At 37.0% G+C, this 19,784-nt stretch overlaps 1 protein-coding gene across 2 annotated transcripts in view; it reads right to left on the bottom strand.

Moving 5' to 3' along the window:
- Nucleotides 1-19,784, bottom strand: part of Ilrun (inflammation and lipid regulator with UBA-like and NBR1-like domains) — an 84,165-nt gene that overhangs the window by 30,619 nt on the left and 33,762 nt on the right. For both annotated transcript variants that reach the window (XM_026383360.2, XM_026383361.2), the window contains exons 2-3: nucleotides 15,706-15,860; nucleotides 8,561-8,758 (exon numbers count right to left, since the gene is read on the bottom strand). In XM_026383360.2, coding sequence (XP_026239145.1) covers nucleotides 8,561-8,758; nucleotides 15,706-15,860 — 353 coding nt within the window. The remainder of the gene's footprint in view (nucleotides 1-8,560; nucleotides 8,759-15,705; nucleotides 15,861-19,784) is intronic.

Genomic DNA, 19,784 nt, shown 5'->3' with positions numbered 1-19,784 from the left:
AAAGGAAAAGTCACATTGAAGTAGCTATTAAGCCAAAGCCTAACCCACTCTAGAATTCAATTGCTTTCAAGGCCATGTCAAAACAAAGTACAAGCAAAACTCTTAGTAAAATCCTAAGAGGAAACTAGAAGGACATTGATCACTACAAAGAAAAATTCAGAGGCTAGCAGTAACAGGCTCACAGCATTCCTTCCTGAGACCAAATGTCCAACATTCACATTCCTTTTGTAAAGAAAGAAAAGCATAAGCTCTTTAAAGATAAAAGGGGGAAAAATAGAGCTAAAGAAAAGTATTATTTCTCCCTAGATAAAGATTAGAGAATGAACTAATTTCTAACTGAAAAATAACTTTACAATTCCAGAGGAAAAGCCATTAGAGCATTATGTGGCTAGTCAAAGCATTATTACGGGAACAGAATGCAATTTGCTTTTCAGTAAGAGACTATTCTCTTCAAAGATCCCCACCTTTAACTACAAGGCTAATAGATAGTTTCCAAAAATAATGTTATGACCACATTCTGAGCACTAATTAAAGAAAATAAATTGCATCAAATATTAAGATATTAGATAACACCACTTACAGGTCCTATACATCGTTTTAGACACCAATCATCATTCTGTTAAAGAATAACCAACCACATATTAGTTGTAAAGCATGTACTGAATTTTGAAAGGAATTTATGCTTGCTTCCTAATTTATAAGATAATTAGGCTCTAGTCTGATCTAGGGGCAATGACATTTACTAAAAATTCCCATCACAAAATTTAAAAATTCAGAAAAATTTTGTTAAGAATTTCTCATTTGAAACATTTTTCAAATGAGCACATATTTAAACATCTTTCTATGTGAGAAATTTTAAGTCTTACTTTTTTCCCCCTAGTTTTAATTTTTTTTTGAAATCATTATGAATCATACAACAATGTATTAATTTAACCTGTAGTGGCTTATCCCCTTACCTCCACAAGAAAAGTAATAAGTAAATCAATGAAGCATTAAAATTATTGCTACATAAGAATCAAGCAAGTGTGGTAAGTTCTATTTATAAATGCTGTATTATGATGCCTATATTCTCTAAGTAAGTAAAATACTCTTTAATTAGATCTATCCTGATGTATAGCACTTATTAATAATAAATACTTAAAAAGCAATTATAATAGGAAAGTTATGCCTAAGTATTTAATCTTAAAAGAGCCAATGGTCTTATAACTATGTATTTTCCTTTTAATATTAAATATATTGATATCTCATTTTTATTTGTAAATGGCCACAATATCTTTTTTTTTTTTTTAATGCCGTGCTGACAATCAAACCCAGTGCCTCACAAGTGTTAGGCAAGCTCTCTACCACTGACCCACAACCCCAGCCCAGTATATTGATATCTTAATAAAGAGTATATTGGGCCAGGGAGATGTGGCTCAAGTATTAATGCGCTTGTCTGGCATGCGCGGGGCGCGGGGTTTGATCCTCAGCACCACATAAAAATAAAATAAAGATGTTGTGTCCACGGGGGAAAAAAAAAAAGAAGTATACTTGCTTAAAAACATTTTATAAGGAACTATGACTCCCTTAAATTTAGAATCGTTAGAATTTAACATTCCAGAACAGAGACTTATCAAGAAGGAATCTAGCTACCACAGGAAAAAAAAAGTGCTGCTTTCAAATTATACTTTTGCCTTCTTTTCAAATTCATGTGTGTGTATACAGGCACGTTCCTGTTGAGGAATAATAAAACTAATTATACAGTGAACAACACACATTAACAATAATCACAGCTTAATGACAAATTAGTCTAAAACTTTGATGCTTCACACCTAATACATGTAAATATGTTGTTAAACAGCGCACCCCTTCAGAAGAAATTGCTGCTTCATCTGATTTTTTGCTTTTCTATAGTTTGTGGAGGTTCCAGAACCACACATCTGCATTTTATCTATTTTCTTGGTACTGGTGAACCCAGGGGTGCTTAACCACGAAGCCACATCCCTAGCCCTTTTTATTTTGAGACAAAGTCTCACTAAGTTGCTGAGGCTGGCCTTGAACTTCTGATCATCCTGCCTCAGTCTCCTGAGTTGATGGATTACAAGAGTGCACCACTGTGCCTAGTACATGTCTGCATTTTAGAAGTTAATCTGAACAAAACAGTCATTTCACATTACCCTTTCATTTCTTATATTATTTATACTGTTTTATTATTTACTTATTTGCAGTTTGGGGATTCAATCCAGGGGTGCTCTACCACTGAGCTACATCCCCAACCCTTTTTAATCTCATTTTGAGACAAGGTCTCACTACTTTGCTGAAGCTGGGCTCAAAATTATGATCCTTCTGCTTTAGCCTCCTGAGTTGCTGGGATTATAGACATGTACCAACATGTTCGGTTCACTTTCTCTCTATCTCACGCACAACTACCTTGACAAGATCACCAAATAATCACCTCCACCTGGTAGCAATGCAACAGATTTCCTTCTCTGAAGGTGAACTAGTCTATCATCTCATAACATGAAAATATTTTAGAATTTCAGATTCAGTTACATTTTTAAATGGCCCTTTCTAAAACATTTCTCATACAAGTCACAATCAGCTTAGCTAGCATTTCTCTCATCAAAGGTAAAAATCTTATTTTCAAAGTGTTGCTCATATATCTGACACTTAAGAAATCCAGAGATCACAAATGAAACACTGAGCATCTTATGGTGAGGACACTAGAAGCAAAATAAAAGAAGACTTTTTGAGAACAACATAAAATAATAACATTTTAAGGTGAAAAAAAATGTTAAAAGGTCAAAAGAACTAGCCGAAATGCCAGGCAGGATAGCATGTAAGTAGAAGACACCATGGATTCTAGAGAGGAAGTCCATATACACAAAACCAGAGCTTCTTTAATAACACCATCAATTAAAATAAAAGAGGCATAAGAAGAGAAACTCTGGGCAGGGGTTGTGGCTCAGGGGTAGAGTGCTCACCTCGCATGTGTGAGGCCCTGGGTTCAATCCTCAGAACCACATAAAAATAAATAGATAAAACAAAGGTATTGTGTCCAACTACAACTAAAAAAAATAATTAAAAAAAAGGGAAACTCTCACATGACCTGGCTAAGGAGGACACGTTATAAAATGGAGAAATGAGAAGAACTTACAAAGATTTTAGGAAATACACAATCTGTGCCTTACATAGAATACTCAGTAAGTTTCCTAGTATATTGTGGTTTTGAAGCTAGGAAAAGGTTTATCTCTAACCTCTGAGAAACTACATGAATAATGTGCAAATATATATTCTACATGTGAAATGTCTCTAGGAATCCATGTGAGGTATTTAACATGAGGGACTATCTCAAGTAGGAGAAACACCCATCAGCACAAAATAAACAAGGTATCACTCAACATTAGCTTACTTCAAATGAGACCCCTATAGTTTACAGGAAATAGTTAGGATGCAGGGATAAATCTCTAGGAGAATTTGGATGAGAACAGTATGCTAGAAGGTGGAGAAGCATGCTGCTGTTGCTGCTCAGGCTAAAGGGGGATAATTCATGCTGCTTACTCAATGTCCAGAACCCAAAGTCCTAAAGAGAGAGTGTGTGTGTGTGTGTGTGTGTGTGTGTGTGTGTTCTAAATGATCTTGGTTATTGATTTTATCTTTTTGTTTTTACTTTTTAAAAAAATTTTAGATTTTATTTATTTATATGTGGTGCTGAGGATCGAACCCAGGGCCTCACACATGCTAGGCCAGCACTCTACCACTGAGCCACAACTCCAGCCCTGTATGTGTGTTTTAAAAAGCAGGGGGAATTTGTGGAACAGTGACACCTATCCAATTGCCTAAGAGAAACCCTGACCTTAATCCCACCTTCATGTCCATTCTAGACCTGAATAAAGGACTTGGGGATCATACATCCCCCCACCCTCATCAAATTCAACATGTGCAGGCAAATTAATAACAAAAATGACAAAATTACTTTTGTAAATTTATAACTCTAATTCATAGCCAATCCATAACTTTTACTAGACCTCAGGCAAATCACTTGTTTTCTCTGGTATTCAGTTTCCTCATCCAGAAAATGTGTCCATTACCCTCCTAAGGACATGTAAAAAGTCTATTACAAACACTTAACATACATACACTAAGTACTAGAATTTGCTAATACCACTATTTGCTAGTATTTGCTATTCAGATAAAATCTAAAAAGTTAATTCTTTTGGTGGGATAGTATGATAGGGGTATCAAAGTCAGTAAAAAGAATGCTGGAACTCACAAATGAATTGTGTTGAGAATCAGACACTTACTGATCCCCAATCAAAAGAGTTAAAAATTTGTGTGGTAGAAAACAGTTTAGGTCATCAGATAACAGTTATTTAATGGGAAAGGGCTAGGAATCTTTTGTGTAATATGCTCACATGACGAAGAACTATCCACACAACATGCTAACAGCACAACTATCAAAAAACTCTGAAACTGCACAACCTATTAAAAATAAAGAGGAAAGGGGACACTTGGTAAATTATTGAAAACAGCAAAAATTCCTTTTGATGAAAAGATGAACTGAAGCAACATTAAGAGTTATAAAAATACCCAGGCATGGTGGCACACACCTGTAATCCCAGCAACTCAGGAAATTTAGACAGGAGGATCACCAAGTTCAAAGCCAGCCTCAGCAACTTAGCAAGGCCTAAGCAAGTAGTGAGACCCTGCCTCAAAATTTAAAAGGGGAAGGAGGGCTGGGGTTGTGGCTCAGCAGTGGAGCGCTCACCTAGCACGTGTGAGGCCCTGGGTTCAATCCTCAGCACCACATAAAATAAAATATTGTGTCCATCTACAACTAAAAAATAAATATTGAAAAAAAATTTTTAAAGGGGGGACTGGGGATATAGCTCAGTTGGTAGAGTGTTTGCTTCACATACACAAGGCCCTGGATTCAATCCCCAGCACCACAAAAGAAAAAGAAAAAAAAGAAAGAAAGAAAAAAAGAAAAAAAAATCTCAAAATTTAAAAACTGCTAGGGATGTGGCTCAGTGGTTAAGCATCTCTGAGTTCAATCCCCAGTACTCCCCCAACAAAAAAGTTATAAGAGGGCTAGGGATGTGGCTCAAACGGTAGCGCGCTCGCCTGGCATGCGTGCGGCCCAGGTTCGATCCTCAGCACCACATACCAACAAAGATGTTGTGTCCGCAGAGAACTAAAAAATAAATATTAAAAAATTCTCTCTCTCTCTCTTTCCTCTCTCTCTCTCTTTAAAACAAAAAATAAGTTATAAGAATAGAGAGAATGGATTCTTTCTAGTGAAGACCATCTAAAGACCACCCCCTTAAAAAAAAAAAAAAAACCTTTGTTGTTAAAACAGAAAGATGAAGCACAGAGGTCACCTAGTGTCCAAGTTTGTGTCCAAGCAAAACTATAGTCCACACTCACCATTCCATTCCATTCAAGGAGCGAGTAAGCTGAGGGTGAGCAAAAAATACTGGGAAGAACCAGTCATAGTTATTATGGTAGTTTTTTTTTTTTTTTTAATGAGTTCACAATTGTACTATGGTGTGTGTGTGTGTATGTGTTTATACACACATGGGGGGTTGGGGCGGTGCTGAGGATAAAATCAGGGCCTTGCACATGCTGGACAAGTGCCCTAGTACTGAGCTATGCCTCTAGCCATATATTCACTGTTAGTTGCTTATCTCGGATACTGGGATGCGTTTTACAATCAATAGTGATTTGGATTCAGAGAAACAGTAGTCTATAAAATGGAATTAAAACTCTTTACTAAAGCAGATGAAGGTTTACAATTTATACTTCATAGTGCTCTGTAGGTCATCTCAGAGGACAAGGAAACAAGGAGGTGCCCAATTCCACAAAACAAGTTTCATTTTTATCCTTTCCCTTTTGGGGAGGAGGCATTCATATATGCTTTAATCCAGAAAAATGCCTAAGAAAAATGCTTGAAAACCACAAAATCAGATAAATTATTAAGATCCTTTGAAGGTATCAGCTTCCACTAAGTACCAAAAAGTAATTTAAATACGGTAAGACCAAAAAGGGCTTTAAATGCTTTATCACTCCCAAAGCTAGTATATTTATAGTCCATTGACATCTAGAACATAAGAGGGTTGCTTCAAGAATAAAATTTAATGTCCATATAGCGGTACTTCTAATTTAACACTAAAACACACATAAAAATACTAGAGTTCTCAAACACTGGAAAACACAAAGCAGTAATTTTTTTCATCCAAGGGATTTTTTTAAATTTAAATCATGAACACAGTCTTCCTCCCTCCCTCAAAAATGTTGACATTCCCTTAAAAATTTACTGGTAACCATACTTTGCTCTGTACTGGGCTCAGGCTTTTGAAGTAACAAAGATAAATCAGGCATCACCTTAAAAGTTTGAAGGAAAATGAGACACATATCGTTATTAATCAGTAGAAAAGGGTAAAGTACCAAAGAGAAACAAAGGAGTATGATATGAAATGATAATGCAATGGAGCTCAGCAGTGGGAGACATTACCTCCAACCACAGGTAAGGTTCTTAGTAGAGGCCACTTATAAAGGGAGTCCTGAAAGGAAGGAACAAATAATCTCTCTGCATTTTGATATGTGATTACATTTTCATTTGGTGTTCAATCAATACTTCACAATTTTTTTTTAAAGAGAGAGAGAGAGAGAAAGAATTTTTTAATATTTATTTTTCAGTTCTTGGCGGACACAACATCTTTGTATGTGGTGCTGAGGATTGAACGCGGGCCACACGCATGCCAGGTGAGCGTGCTACCGCTTGAGCCACATCCCCAGCCCAATACTTCACAATTTTAACAAGTTAACAAGCCCCTGAAATAACAGTGCTTTAAGTATAAAAACAAGCAGGTGCACATTAATAAAAAGGGGAGAGTAAGGGCTGGAGTTGTGGCTCAGCAGTAGAGCACTTGCCTTGCACATGTGAGACCCTGAGTTCAATCCTCAGCACCACATAAAAATAAATAAAATAAAGGTATTGTGTGCAACTACAACTAAAAAATAAATATTAAAAAGGGGGGGGGAATTTCCTTGGGGTAGTGCAGAATAAGCGGGGGGGGGGGGGGGGGGGTAGGTAACTCCATCAGGAGTTTGCCGGAAAGGGAAAGAAAAGGATATTTCAAGCAATGGGAAGAACATGAGCAAGGGCATGGAAAAGTGACAACATGTGGCATCTTCAGGGACAAACAATGACGGAGTTATGAGTTTTATTTGACTAAATACAAATAAAAATGAGGCCAGACTGGGAGGTGCTTTAATCACATGCCAAGGAATTTGGCTTCATTACAGTAGGCACAAAGGCTTTAGGCAAAGAATGATGTCACATAAACACCATGAAAGACTCTACTATTAAAATTTTTTGGAACTAAAAATATTAAAAGTTTCCACTGGCTACAAAAACATATGAGAACATTAGTTCCAGAGCCTCTGAAATAACTCAGAGGTCCCACTGGCCTATAGGCCATGAGTCCAGGTAAGATTTAATCATTTACTATTTCTCTGTGGATCTTCAGGGCACAGGATACAGTGGAACCAACAGAAATTGGTTTGTGATTAAGAAAAATGGAGAGAACAGATGACTGATCCAAATTTTCTGACCTGATTATCTTAACAGGATGCTGATGAGAAGGATGCAAGTTTTGTCTAGGAGATATTCAGAAATTCAGAAATCTGTGCCATGAATTCTGCCCATAAGTAGTTAAAACACAGGTTTGGAGCTCTCCCAAGAAGCTATAGCCATAGATAGGAATTTGAGCATCACTATCTATAATATACTAGTGAGAGTTGAAGTCACATAGGTGGAAGAGATCACTGAGCCTGAATGGAACCCAGTTTGGAATATAGTAATCCGAGGGCAAAGGTGAGACTAGATAAGGGACAAGAAAGATATTCAGAGAAGAGAAACAGGAGAAGTATAATATGAACCTAAGAAGGTACACACTGCAAAAACCATTTGTAGTATAGTACCAAATGAAAATTAGAAGATCCACTAGCGTGAAGATTGCAAAGAGGCTACTAGGTATGTCAACTGGGTAGTTGCTGACAAATAAGCATTCATTAGAATGGGAAGCAGGTATACGACAGAATGAGTTGAAGAGTGAATAGAAAATATGGGAGGAGAAATAGTACAGATTACTTCAAAAAGTCTGGGAAGGAAGGACAAGTGTTAATGGCATGACATACCATCAGACAGGAAGGACATACATTTTGTGCATTATCTGTTTGATATGACTTATGCCTAGAGACTCAGAATAAGGTCTGCCTTCAGTTTTCTTTTAGTATCTACCATATTATATAATAAAATTAATGGCACCATAAATCATTATTTGAATGCTAAATACAATACTACATACACTTTGCTAAATTTTAATTAAATTCTTAGGATAAAAGGGAGAGCATTAGATTCCAACCAGCAACTCATTAAACACAAGTTCATTTATCTGCATGTGTAAAAGAGGCCATGCCCTGTTATGCAATTCCACAGACTATGTGAGTAACAGTGGGGATATTACAAGATATTACCTTAGTTCCTTCACCCTGAGCTGTACAAAAACATACTCACCTCCATAATAGAGTCCTGTAGCAGTGCACATCCGCCACTGTCCCTGATACATTCCTGCTCTGCTGGGGCTGCACATCTGGACGCTGACATCTGCAATTTCTTGTGGCTCTAATGATCTCACCATCACCATGTTCACATGTCCAAACTGGTCTCCCCCGACATACTTAAGACAAACCCCTGGAGGCCAGGCCTCTGCCCCTGAGTTCAAGCACAAGGAAAAAAAAAAAAATGTTAAGTCATCAGTAGTCCTATGCTTGTTGTAGTTTATTATGAAACTATAAAGAAGCCCCTTTCTCCATCTCACATACATACAAAAACCTACCTACAAACTGAGTTAGTCAATGTCTAACTGATCAGAAGGAATTATCAGAATCAACAACCTCTGACCAAGAGTCTATCCCTAAGAGAATGACTTATGGCAAAGACAAAGCAGTTCTTTAAGAAGATGTTTCAGGTGATGTCCATGAAGTGTCAAGAAGATGAAGCATAGGCCCATACCTTTAGGAAACTGCTTTCTCTACTAAAAAATAATACATGTTCACTTTTATATGGACTTAGGCTGATATTCAAAGTAAAAATGTCTGATTATTCCCAGCTTTTCCAGAGATGAGAGAATGAAACACATGAATAATAATGTCTATACTAGTCTCACTGTAAAGTTGTTTTTTGCCAGATATATGATCTTTCTTCTGGGATCCTTAACTATAAAATACCCAGGTTCAAGAGACTCCTCAAATACAAGACAATCATCAAATAAAAGTTTAGATCTCAAGTTCAAATGGCAGTGGGCAAAACGCAAACAATGAGGTGATCTCCATTACATGATCATGAATGAACTGTGGTCCCATGAACCAGCCAGAGGTGCTGATGGAAAGGATGGAAATAGTAATATGAAGAACTGGCTTTAGGAAGAACGTTTTTCTTCCTTTGGAAGGGCCAAAGATCTTACCTGGTATGTACTTTACGTGCTTATTTACACCTAAACTGAAAACATGTAATTCAAATGAGAAATCTATGAGTTGACTACCTCTGACAAGTCAGGTGGTACAGGTAGCCACACAATGACAAGATACAATCTTACCTCTGAAATCTCTCCAATGTGAAAAACCTAATATATTCCCTTTTAAATATAGACATAGCCCTCTATATATCTTTTTTCTGCAATATAAAAATTCATTATAAAAATCTCTGAAAAGTTGGACATGGCAGGACCCAGAAGATACTTGTGATTTATCTCTAAGTAATACCCTTGGATGCCTCAGTTCCTTGCTTTCAAAGTGCCACACTGGTTTTAAACATATCCGACCGCCAACTACTAGAAAGGAAACAGACAAAAAAGAGCAAACAGTGATCTACTGCTGAGATTTCAACTCCATTATAAACAGCACCCTTTGCAGCTCCTCATTTTTATGGGGTAGTACATGAAACAGTGTCTAACGTGTCTTGGCATATACTCTTTTAAAACATCTTCCACCAGCCAAGTTCAGTAGCACATGTCTATAGTCCCAGTTACTTCGGAGGCTGAAGGAGAGGATTGATTGAGCCCAGGAGTTTGGGACCAGCCTGGGAAATGGCAAAACTCTACCTCTTTAAAAACAAACAAACAAAACTGATAGCAAAGTGCTCCTTAATTTAACACTATAGAGAGCAATCTATGATGGCAGAAGTATTATGGGAGATATACTTGCAAAACATGCAAATTCTGCTTTTCATTTCTGAGGACTGTGGCCTAGCAAAAGCATATTTCTCTTAGGTCAAGACTAACAGTAATGCACATAAAAGTACCTTAAAAATGTCAAGTCTCCTTAAAGACCAAAATTCAACATAAAAAAGTAAACTACTGCTAGCGCACGCCTGTATAATCCCAGCAGCTTGGGAGGCTGAGGCAGGAGGATCACAAGTTCAAAGCCAGCCTCAGCAAAAGCAAGGTGTAAAACAACTCAGTAAGACACTGTATCCAAATAAAATACAAAATAGGGTTGGGGATGTGGTTCAGTGATTATGTGTCCCTGAGTTCAATCCCCAGTACTGCCCCTCACCCCAAGTAAACTGCTACAGATCTCAATTTAAAATTATTCCTTAAAAAACTACCCCACAGGGGCTGGAGTTGTGGCTCCGTGGTAGAGCGCTCACCTAGCATGCACGAGGCACTGGGTTTGATCCTCAGCACTACATAAATGTAAACTAAAGATACTGTGTCCACCTAAAACTTAAAATATATATATATATTTTTAAATACCTCACCCTTGCCTTTCTCTCTCTCTCTCTCTCCCACACATACATATGCGTAACAAGACAATGTCTGATTATATGAAATCCCAAAATATCTTTTTTTTAACTTCCAAAAAAAATAAACCAAGACTGTCTGAGTGTGAGAAGAGACTCGCCTATCCTGAGTATCTGAGACTGCCGAGTCTCTTAATGATACCTAATAGGACCACTTTTATATTCCAGAGAATCTGAGTTAGTAAAACACCAAATGGGCAACATTTAATGGTCTGGCCAAGGCTCACTCTCCTGGGTACCACAGATAACTGTAACTGCTCAATGTCATGGTACCAAGAGAGCTTCTTGAAGAAAAAATGGAAGAAATACCCACCATCAATGCCAAAGTGTTAATCTGCTAGGAAGTGGAAGAACAAATCATCTTAAGAAAATTGGGGTGCTGGGATTGTAGAGCACTCGCCTAGTATGTGCAAGGCCCTGGGTTTGATCCTCAGCACCACATAAAAATAAAATAAAGATATTGTATCCAACTACAACTAAAAAATAAATATTTTTTTTTAAAAAAAGAGAAAGAAAAAGGAGGGAAAACAATAATCTGCCTTCTGAGAGTTTTCAATGATGTATTTAGAGGTTCTTAAAGTCATAACTATTAGGTCAGATAATTTTGAAAAGCTCAAGATACTAAATGCTCAATATAGAATGAAAGGAAGTACTGGTGAGCTGTTTGGGCCACCTACCTCACCATACCTGGAATCTGAATTTCAAAAGTTTATTATGCAACAGGACTTCAAATTCTTTGTTACAAACCAGTTTAATGGAAAATAGGTCTATCTAGAAGAAATATAAAGACATATCTGTGTTTTTTGATTTCCAAGTATCAGAATATAGTGTATGATTAAGATTGTGATGTTCTAGTTATGAAACATCACTTTATTTAAGCAAAAATAATACAGCTAGATGTGTTGGCACATGCATTTAATTTCAGCAACTCAGGAGGCCAAAGCAGGAGGATCACAAGTTCAAGGCCAGCCTAAACAACTCATCAAGAACCTGTCTCAAATTTTTTTGAAAAGGGCTGTAGATGTAGCTCAGAGGAAGATTTGCATAGCAGGCACAAGCCCCAAATTTGATCCCCAGAACTGCAAAATAAAGAAATACATAAATAAAAATAAGTAAAAATAAAACAAACAAACAAACAAAAAAAAACCCTATCATGGTAGAATGGTAGAAAGGATCACAAAAAATCAGATGAAAGCTATTCAACTGTTCTAGAAAGCCTGAGAGTTACTATCGGTGATTACAGAAATAATTTGGAGACAGGAATATCCAATAGGGAAACAAATCTCAATGAACATCTCTTTTTTAACCTCTATGTGTGGAGACTACATTTCAAATGAAGTTCCAAGAAAACAAAGACCTTTATCACCAGGCCTTGTCACCAGTTCTCCCCTGTGCCTAATAAAGAAACTGGAACATACTAAAATGTTAAAGTATCTTCTCTATAATATTACTTCCCTATTATTATACTTTCTCATAATCATAAAATAAAGACAGAAAATTAACTATTTCAATAAATGAAAAGTGGAGGAAATAGTTGCTCCTTCTCAAGTTCTGTCCCCAAACCTTGTTTTATTTTTATATTATACTTCTATATATACTTCTATGGAGAGTTCAGAAAATAAGACTCTAGATCAGTAGGCCCACCTGATCCAGAGTTATTGTAACATGCTCAGTTTAACTTTTACTACAGCTAGGAGACACAGCATGGAGTTCTGTTTTGGGTTTTTGTTGTGGTTTGGATTTTTTTTTTTTTTGGATACTGGGAATTGAACCCCTGGACACTCTACCACTGAGCTACAACTCCAGACCTTATCTTTTATTTTCTGAGACAGAGTTTGGTTAACTTGCTGAGGCTGGCCTTAAACATGGGATCCCCTTGCCTCAGCCTTCAGAGTCACTGGGATTACTGGGCATGTGCCACCACACCCAGCAGAGCATAATGTTATAATATTAATAACCAAGAAGTACTGTTGTTAAAGATTCTGTCTACACACATTTTTAGAGGGACAGTTTTGAATTTTAACTTTAACCTCCAATTTTAAGTTTTCCTGCTCAGACTTCCCAAGCTTTCAATATTTCTACAATGACAAAAGTTTAGATCCTGAAATTATGTGTGTATATTATTCAATGTTAAGCATTTAAATAGTATGTGACATTTACCTTCTTTGTGGAAGCTGTTGAAGAGCTACATGCAGGTCCTATCAACCCCATCTGTTGTATATGTAAATGCCTAGCATGCCTAAAAAGCAGCAGCAGACACTGGGCGGGGTAGTGTACGCCTGTAATCCCAGCAATTTGGGAAGCCAGGCAGGAGGATCTCAAGTTCAAAGCCAACCTCAGCAACTTATCAGAGCCCTAAGCAACTCAGTAAGACCCTGAATCTAAATAAAATATAAAAGAGGCTGGAGATGCGGCTCAGTGATTAAGTGCCCCTGGGTTCAATCCCCATTACCCACACCCTCCCCCCACCAAAAAAAAAAGGTAGCAAGGAGATGCCTTAAAAATTATTTTAATGTAATTCTTTCAGTAAACACTTGTCTCTTAAGTAATAAATAAGAGATTGGGATGAGATCAAAGAACCAGTATACATTTTCTTTAATAACACATTTGCTATTCAAAGGGACCGATCCTTAACCAAATGGAAAACATCCAGTTTATAGATATAAGACTACAACTGGCTGAACAATGTCCAGAAAAATGGAAAACCTATTTGTGCAAAGCACCTTGAAAGATAAAATCTCCAGTAGTAACTGCAGCCCAATGTTTCAACAAAACTTCAGACACAAGAATGCCTTCTCACACACAGGAAGAAGGGCTACAGACCCAGTGGCTTTTTAAACTGCCACTACCAAGCAAAGGAGAAGGAAAAAGCAGCCAGGCCCACCATCAGAGATTTTTCTGAATTAAGGTGGTTCTGATTTGCCATTACAGCCATTATATCTCAACTTCGCCAACCCCTCCCTTTAATCCAAGGAACTCTCTGGTTAGTGTGGTTTGTAAGTGATATATAAATGTTATTCTGTGACCAAGACAGTATTTAAAACATTTCAACAGTACTCTAACAACTTTCAATATTTAAAAATACTAAAGAACTCACTATAAGTAAACAAGAATCCGAGTTATTTTTTTTAAAAAAACTTTTGAATAAGTCATACTTTTACAGAAAACTTCACTCATAAAATAATTTCACATGTACGTTTCCAAAGCACTTTTGATCAGTAACAGCTGGTATTTGTAATTCAGAGAAAAAAATATGATGAATAGAAACTGAAGACTGTTTTGATATTTTTAAAAGCAAGCCAAATTAGGAACAGTGAGAAAGAAATTAGGCAAAGTAAAAAATCTTTGACCAAGTAAGAACTTCAAAAAAACAAAAAAGGAAGAAAGAAAAATGCGGTTATTTTCCTGTATTACCATGCGCCTCCCAAACTAACAATGCACCAATGTCATAACCAAAAGGGTTAATAAACTTTACAAAACCATAGCTGCCCTAAGTCACCTACAACACTGAATCTGTCCAGATTATGTGCATTTGGTCAGTGACACACTGAACTTTCCTCCAAGGAGAATTATTTCTAAACATGCTGGAGAAAAAAAAAGATTAAATTCAGTACATTATTCTAATATAAAAGGCTAGTTTAGCCAATCTTTCCCCATCACAAAAACACAAAAAGTAAACTGAGTCAATAAAGGTCAAAGCCCTAAGCAACTCAGTAAGACCCTGAATCTAAATAAAATACAAAAGAGGCTGGTTATTATAGGTCTGCTGTAGTCCCCAGATTTTTTTTTTTAACCATCTCATATCAAATTACCTTGCTTAATTGCTTCTGAACAATACCCCCCAACACCTACACATTTTTAGCTACATACTTTTTGCCTAGTTTTCCATCACTCAGAGTTCCTCTGGAAAGTCTTCATTAAGAAGGAAGTTAAAGCAACTTCAACCAGTCAGAATAAATTATTATTAGATGGGACAAGAGAAACTAAACCTGAGGAAATAAAGAACTTGACAAGTAAAAGGTAAATTAAGTTACCAGACATGTATTCGGACATTATTTTCAAAGAATTATGGTCAATTTATTTCCAATTTGTCTTAAAAGAGGTAGCAGAACATCAAAACAATGCCCTTGGGGCTGGGGTTGTGGCTCAGCGGTAGAGTGCTCGCCTCGCACATGTGAGACCCTGGGTTTGATCCTCGGCACCACATAAAAAATAAATAAATAAACAAAATAAAGATGTTGTGTCCATGTATAACTAAAAAAACTTGAAAAAAAAACCCAATCACTTATTTTCAAATAATTTCCCTCCCTTCTGAACAAAACCTACCAACAATATTTTTCAAAGTGTATTTCAAGGATCTTTCAATGAAATTTCAAAAACAAATCATTCTTGTGATTGCAAAGAAATGAGCTTTCAAAAGAGCAGATGCTCACAGGTCTTTCCAACAACCTTTTTCTATTCAAGGTACCTCCGTGAGCCTGCTGGAAGTGATTGGAAAATTTATTAGAGCAGAAATAAAATGATGGAGAAAAATGTACAGGTGGAGACAATACTCCACCACAAACAAGCCTAGCTCCAAGTACCAAATGAATACTGGATTGTTTAGATTCCATCAAGACTTAGAGACTTGGAAGCATGAGACCTAAATTATTATTCCTACTCTTGAGCAGGGAAAGCAGGGATGTTTCATTAATATTTGGTCATCATGCTGTACAAGAAAATTCTACATACCATACACGTATAAGAAAAAGTTCAGAATCACACAATCAGATCTACAAGATAAAAACATACCCAAGTAACCTTTTTCAGAAAACAGAGAACCAAACTGGACAAGGGAGAAATGCCTTTTATACACTTACCAGAATTCTGGATCCGCCATGTTTTTATAAACTGAGTATCAGGAGGTATTGACTCCCCTTCTCCTATGGTGACATCTTTAACAAAGGACATGGAGGGCACACTGATGTTTGGGCTCTCAAAGTCATAATAGGCTCCAATTGCTGCCTGTAAGTTCCTACAAATAAAGAGAAAAAGCAAAGCCTTCAGTCCTGGCCAAAAGATATTATTTTAGCCCATGTCTTAGGATTTGTCATAGAATCTGAAGCTTCTGGTATGAAAGTCTTCAAGGTCACTCATTCTGGCTGAGGAACAATAGAAAATCACAAAACTAAATCAACAAACTTTTCTGTCACTTTCTTCCCAAGGTACCCACATAGGAAGTAGCAAACCATACCACAGTGACAAAATGATGAAATCATAAATACATAAGGATGCAAGAATGAGTAAGGAAATCAATTGAGAGCTCTATTGAAACTGATTACAGAATTCATAGAAACTCCATGTTTTTAGACATTCTAATTACTTAGATTTTTAAAAAATAACCATCTTATCTTTTCCTTCCTAAAAACATACACATGGATAAACATTCATATTACTTTTTTAAATATCATTCCAGAACTTCAGTTCCTCCCGGCACATACAAGATAATGAGCTATATATTCATATTTTCCTCTGTTTACATAACTGATGTCATATTACCCACTACTCTAGTTTTATTCATTTAGTACAATATCTTTTTTTTTTTTAAAGAGAGAGTGAGAGAGGAGAGAGAGAGAGAGAGAGAGAGAGAGAGAGAATGAATTTTTAATATTTATTTTTTAGTTCTCGGCGGACACAACATCTTTGTTGGTATGTGGTGCTGAGGATCGAACCCGGGCCGCACGCATGCCAGGCGAGCGCGCTACCGCTTGAGCCACATCCCCAGCCCCAAGTACAATATCTTGAAGATATTTCTATATCACTACTTACTGCAGATTCTCATTTTTTATAGCTGAATTCATTATATAGATGTTATTATTTATTTAACCAACTGACTTCTGAGTGTTCCCAATCTTCAACTTTTTCATAAGTAAGTTTAGGCACACATCAGTTTGTGTACATGCAGTTATTTGTAGAATAAATTCTTCTAAGTGACAGTGCTTGATCAAAGGGCATAAAGCTGCAGTTTTCACAGATATATTCAAACTTTCTTCTAATAAAAGTTGTATAATAACACTCCCACAAGAATTATGAGTGCCAATTTCGCCTCTTCTCATTGACAGTGTTTTTTCAACATTTTTTATTTCTGCCAATCTGACAGATAAAATATAAATATCAGTAAGATTTTACCATGTTTTCCTGAGGATTGGAGGAATAGTTCAGTAATCATGGACATGCTCCGCATGAACAAGGCTCAGGATTCGATCCCTAGCAAGCACGTGAATGCACACAAACGCGCACAAACACACACCCACACACAGAGAGCCTTACACTTTTTGAGGGGAGGGGGATACCATGGATTGAACCAGGAGCACTCAACCAATGAGCCACATCTCCATCCCTTTTTTATTTTGAGACAAGGTCACACTAAGTTGCCTAGAGGCTCACTAAATTGTTGAGGCTGGCCTTGAATTTGTAATCCTCCTGCCTCAGCCTCTACAGTTGATGGGATTACATGCATGCACCACTGTGCCCAGCAGCTGTTCACTTTTATATGGGAAACTGAGTATCGTTTTAGACATAAAAAAGCTATTTGTAGTTTTACTTTTGGAAGAATCATTTTATAAATGCTGGCATTGTTCTGAAATTATTTGCAAACTCCCTTTTGTGAAAAGAACTACAAACACATAAACCAGAGTCTTCCCAACTGAACCGAATCACAACACTGACAGCTTGGTTCATCAATGTCAGAAACTAAAGGCCATAAAGGCTGTTTAAGTAAGCTATATTCATTACAGAGATCAAAAACAATTTTTTGTTAATTAATTTAACTGCTTGTCTCTGGTCTTACTTCAATCAGTGACATCATCCCCAGTTCCCATAGTAAACAACAAACCAAACTGCATGTTTCTAAACATAACCCAACCAGAAGCCAGTGGATCTGTGGCTGCTTTTAATTATGCATAAACAGCATGAAAAAAGCTCTGACAGTATGCAACTGTTCAACAGACATGCTATTAACAGCAAATACTTTTCTGCTGAGGGCCTGCCTGCTTCTCCAGGTGTTTACAACTGCCAAAAAGGAAGGCTATATTTAGAGTGGCTACCTCAGGTCAAGCTTCATGCAATGGTGGCCTGTCATATTAGTCAGTAAAAACTGGAATTATAATACCAACTGTCTGTCCATCATGTGTGCTTGATAAAATTACATGAAACAGAGCTGGGCTAGAGTCCACACTGTACCTGTTTGCCCAACTCTTCAATACAAAGGTTTGGACTTTGATCTTCCTAGCAGTTTCCTATCTAGCTGATACTAATCCAAACTAAAGTATAATGTGACTGATCAAACTTAAGGAATCACAGAGTACCTACAAACAGAAAAGTACATCTGGACTCAGACTTACTCTTAAGGATCAGGGATAACATGAAAGAAAAACAGGCCTAGTTTGCAATCTGTTCTTTTGAAAACATATTGTAAAAGCTGTTACTTTTATATATATATGAAGTAACAGTAAATGTTGGTGATAATGTGGGGGAAAAGGTACACTCATACACTGCTGGTGGGACTGCAAATTGGTGCAACCACTCCAGAAAGCAGTATGGAGATTTCTTAGAAAACTTGGAATGGAACCACCATTTGACCCAGCTATCCCACTCCTCGACACATACCCAAAGCACTTAAAATCGGCATACTATAGTGAGGCGGCCATATGAATGTTCATAGCATCTCAATTCACAATAGCTAAGCTATGGGACCAATCTAGGTGCCTTCAACAGACGAATAAATAAAGAAAATGTGGTAGATATACACTATGGAATATTACTCTGCCTTAAAGAAGAATGAGATCATGGCATTTGCTGGTAAATTGATGGAACTGAAGACTATCATGAATGAAATACACCAATCCCAAAAAGACCACCGGTCTAATGTTCTCTCTCATATACAGATGCTGATCCGATATAGGTGTGGGGGGCGGATAGAGGTTCACCGAATTGGACAGGGGTAGTGGGGGGGAAGATGATAGGAATGTGACAGTGAATGAATCAGACATAACTTTTCCTTTGTCCATCTATGAATACTTGACCACTGTAACTCCATATCACATACAACCACAAAAATGGGAAGTTATACTCCATGTATGTATACTACGTCAAAATACATTCTACTGTCATGTATAACTAAAAAGAAAAAAAAACTACCATATGATCTGGCAATCCCACTGCTGGGAAAAAAAGATAAAAATATATATTTTTTGGTCTCAGGTCTCTAGCAAGTAGCCTACTGAATTGGTTTCTGGTCACCTGGCTGTAAAAAAAAAAAAAAAAAAAAAAAAGAGAGAAGAAACTATTTGTACACCAGGGACAGTTACCAAATTCTCATCTCCAGCATTTTTTTTATTTCGCCCCTTGACTCTAACATCAGGACAGGACTTCAAGACCACTGAAGTAAGAACTATCAAGTGGAAAAGTCAAGCTATGTTATTTAGGCAGATCCATTCCCCGCCTTGATCTCCTTTCACACATTCCAATTCTTCTTATAGCAAAAGACAACAAAGCTGCTTATTTGTACCAGTATTATACAAGTAATTCATCAGGACAAAGATTTAGAAACATTTTTTACAAGTCCAAACTGAAACTGAAAGTAGTGAACTGGACTTCTGGCAGTAAGTTAGAGTGCAGAATGACAAAGCAAATTCATCTCCCAAGTACAAGGCAGAAAGTGGACGGTGGCCCCATGGGGCTACAATCCATCAGGCAGATACACAGCTCCAAAGACAGGTACACGGGGTTGCTGAGTTTGGATCATTAGTACTACTGTCCCACTGAACCAAACAATAGCAGGGACAGACCAAACAGCTTCAATCCAGAGTCAGCAAAGCAGCCATAACATGTACTCCCTTTCAAAACAACATGCTCAGCTATTATTAGCCAACAAGAAATTCTACATTGAAATAAAACT

The sequence above is a fragment of the Urocitellus parryii genome, chromosome 8, assembly GCF_045843805.1.
Source record: "Urocitellus parryii isolate mUroPar1 chromosome 8, mUroPar1.hap1, whole genome shotgun sequence".
In the NCBI taxonomy this organism is placed as follows: Eukaryota; Metazoa; Chordata; class Mammalia; order Rodentia; family Sciuridae; genus Urocitellus; species Urocitellus parryii.
Note: the sequence above shows the minus strand (reverse complement) of the source record. Positions and strands in the feature narration are given on the sequence as shown.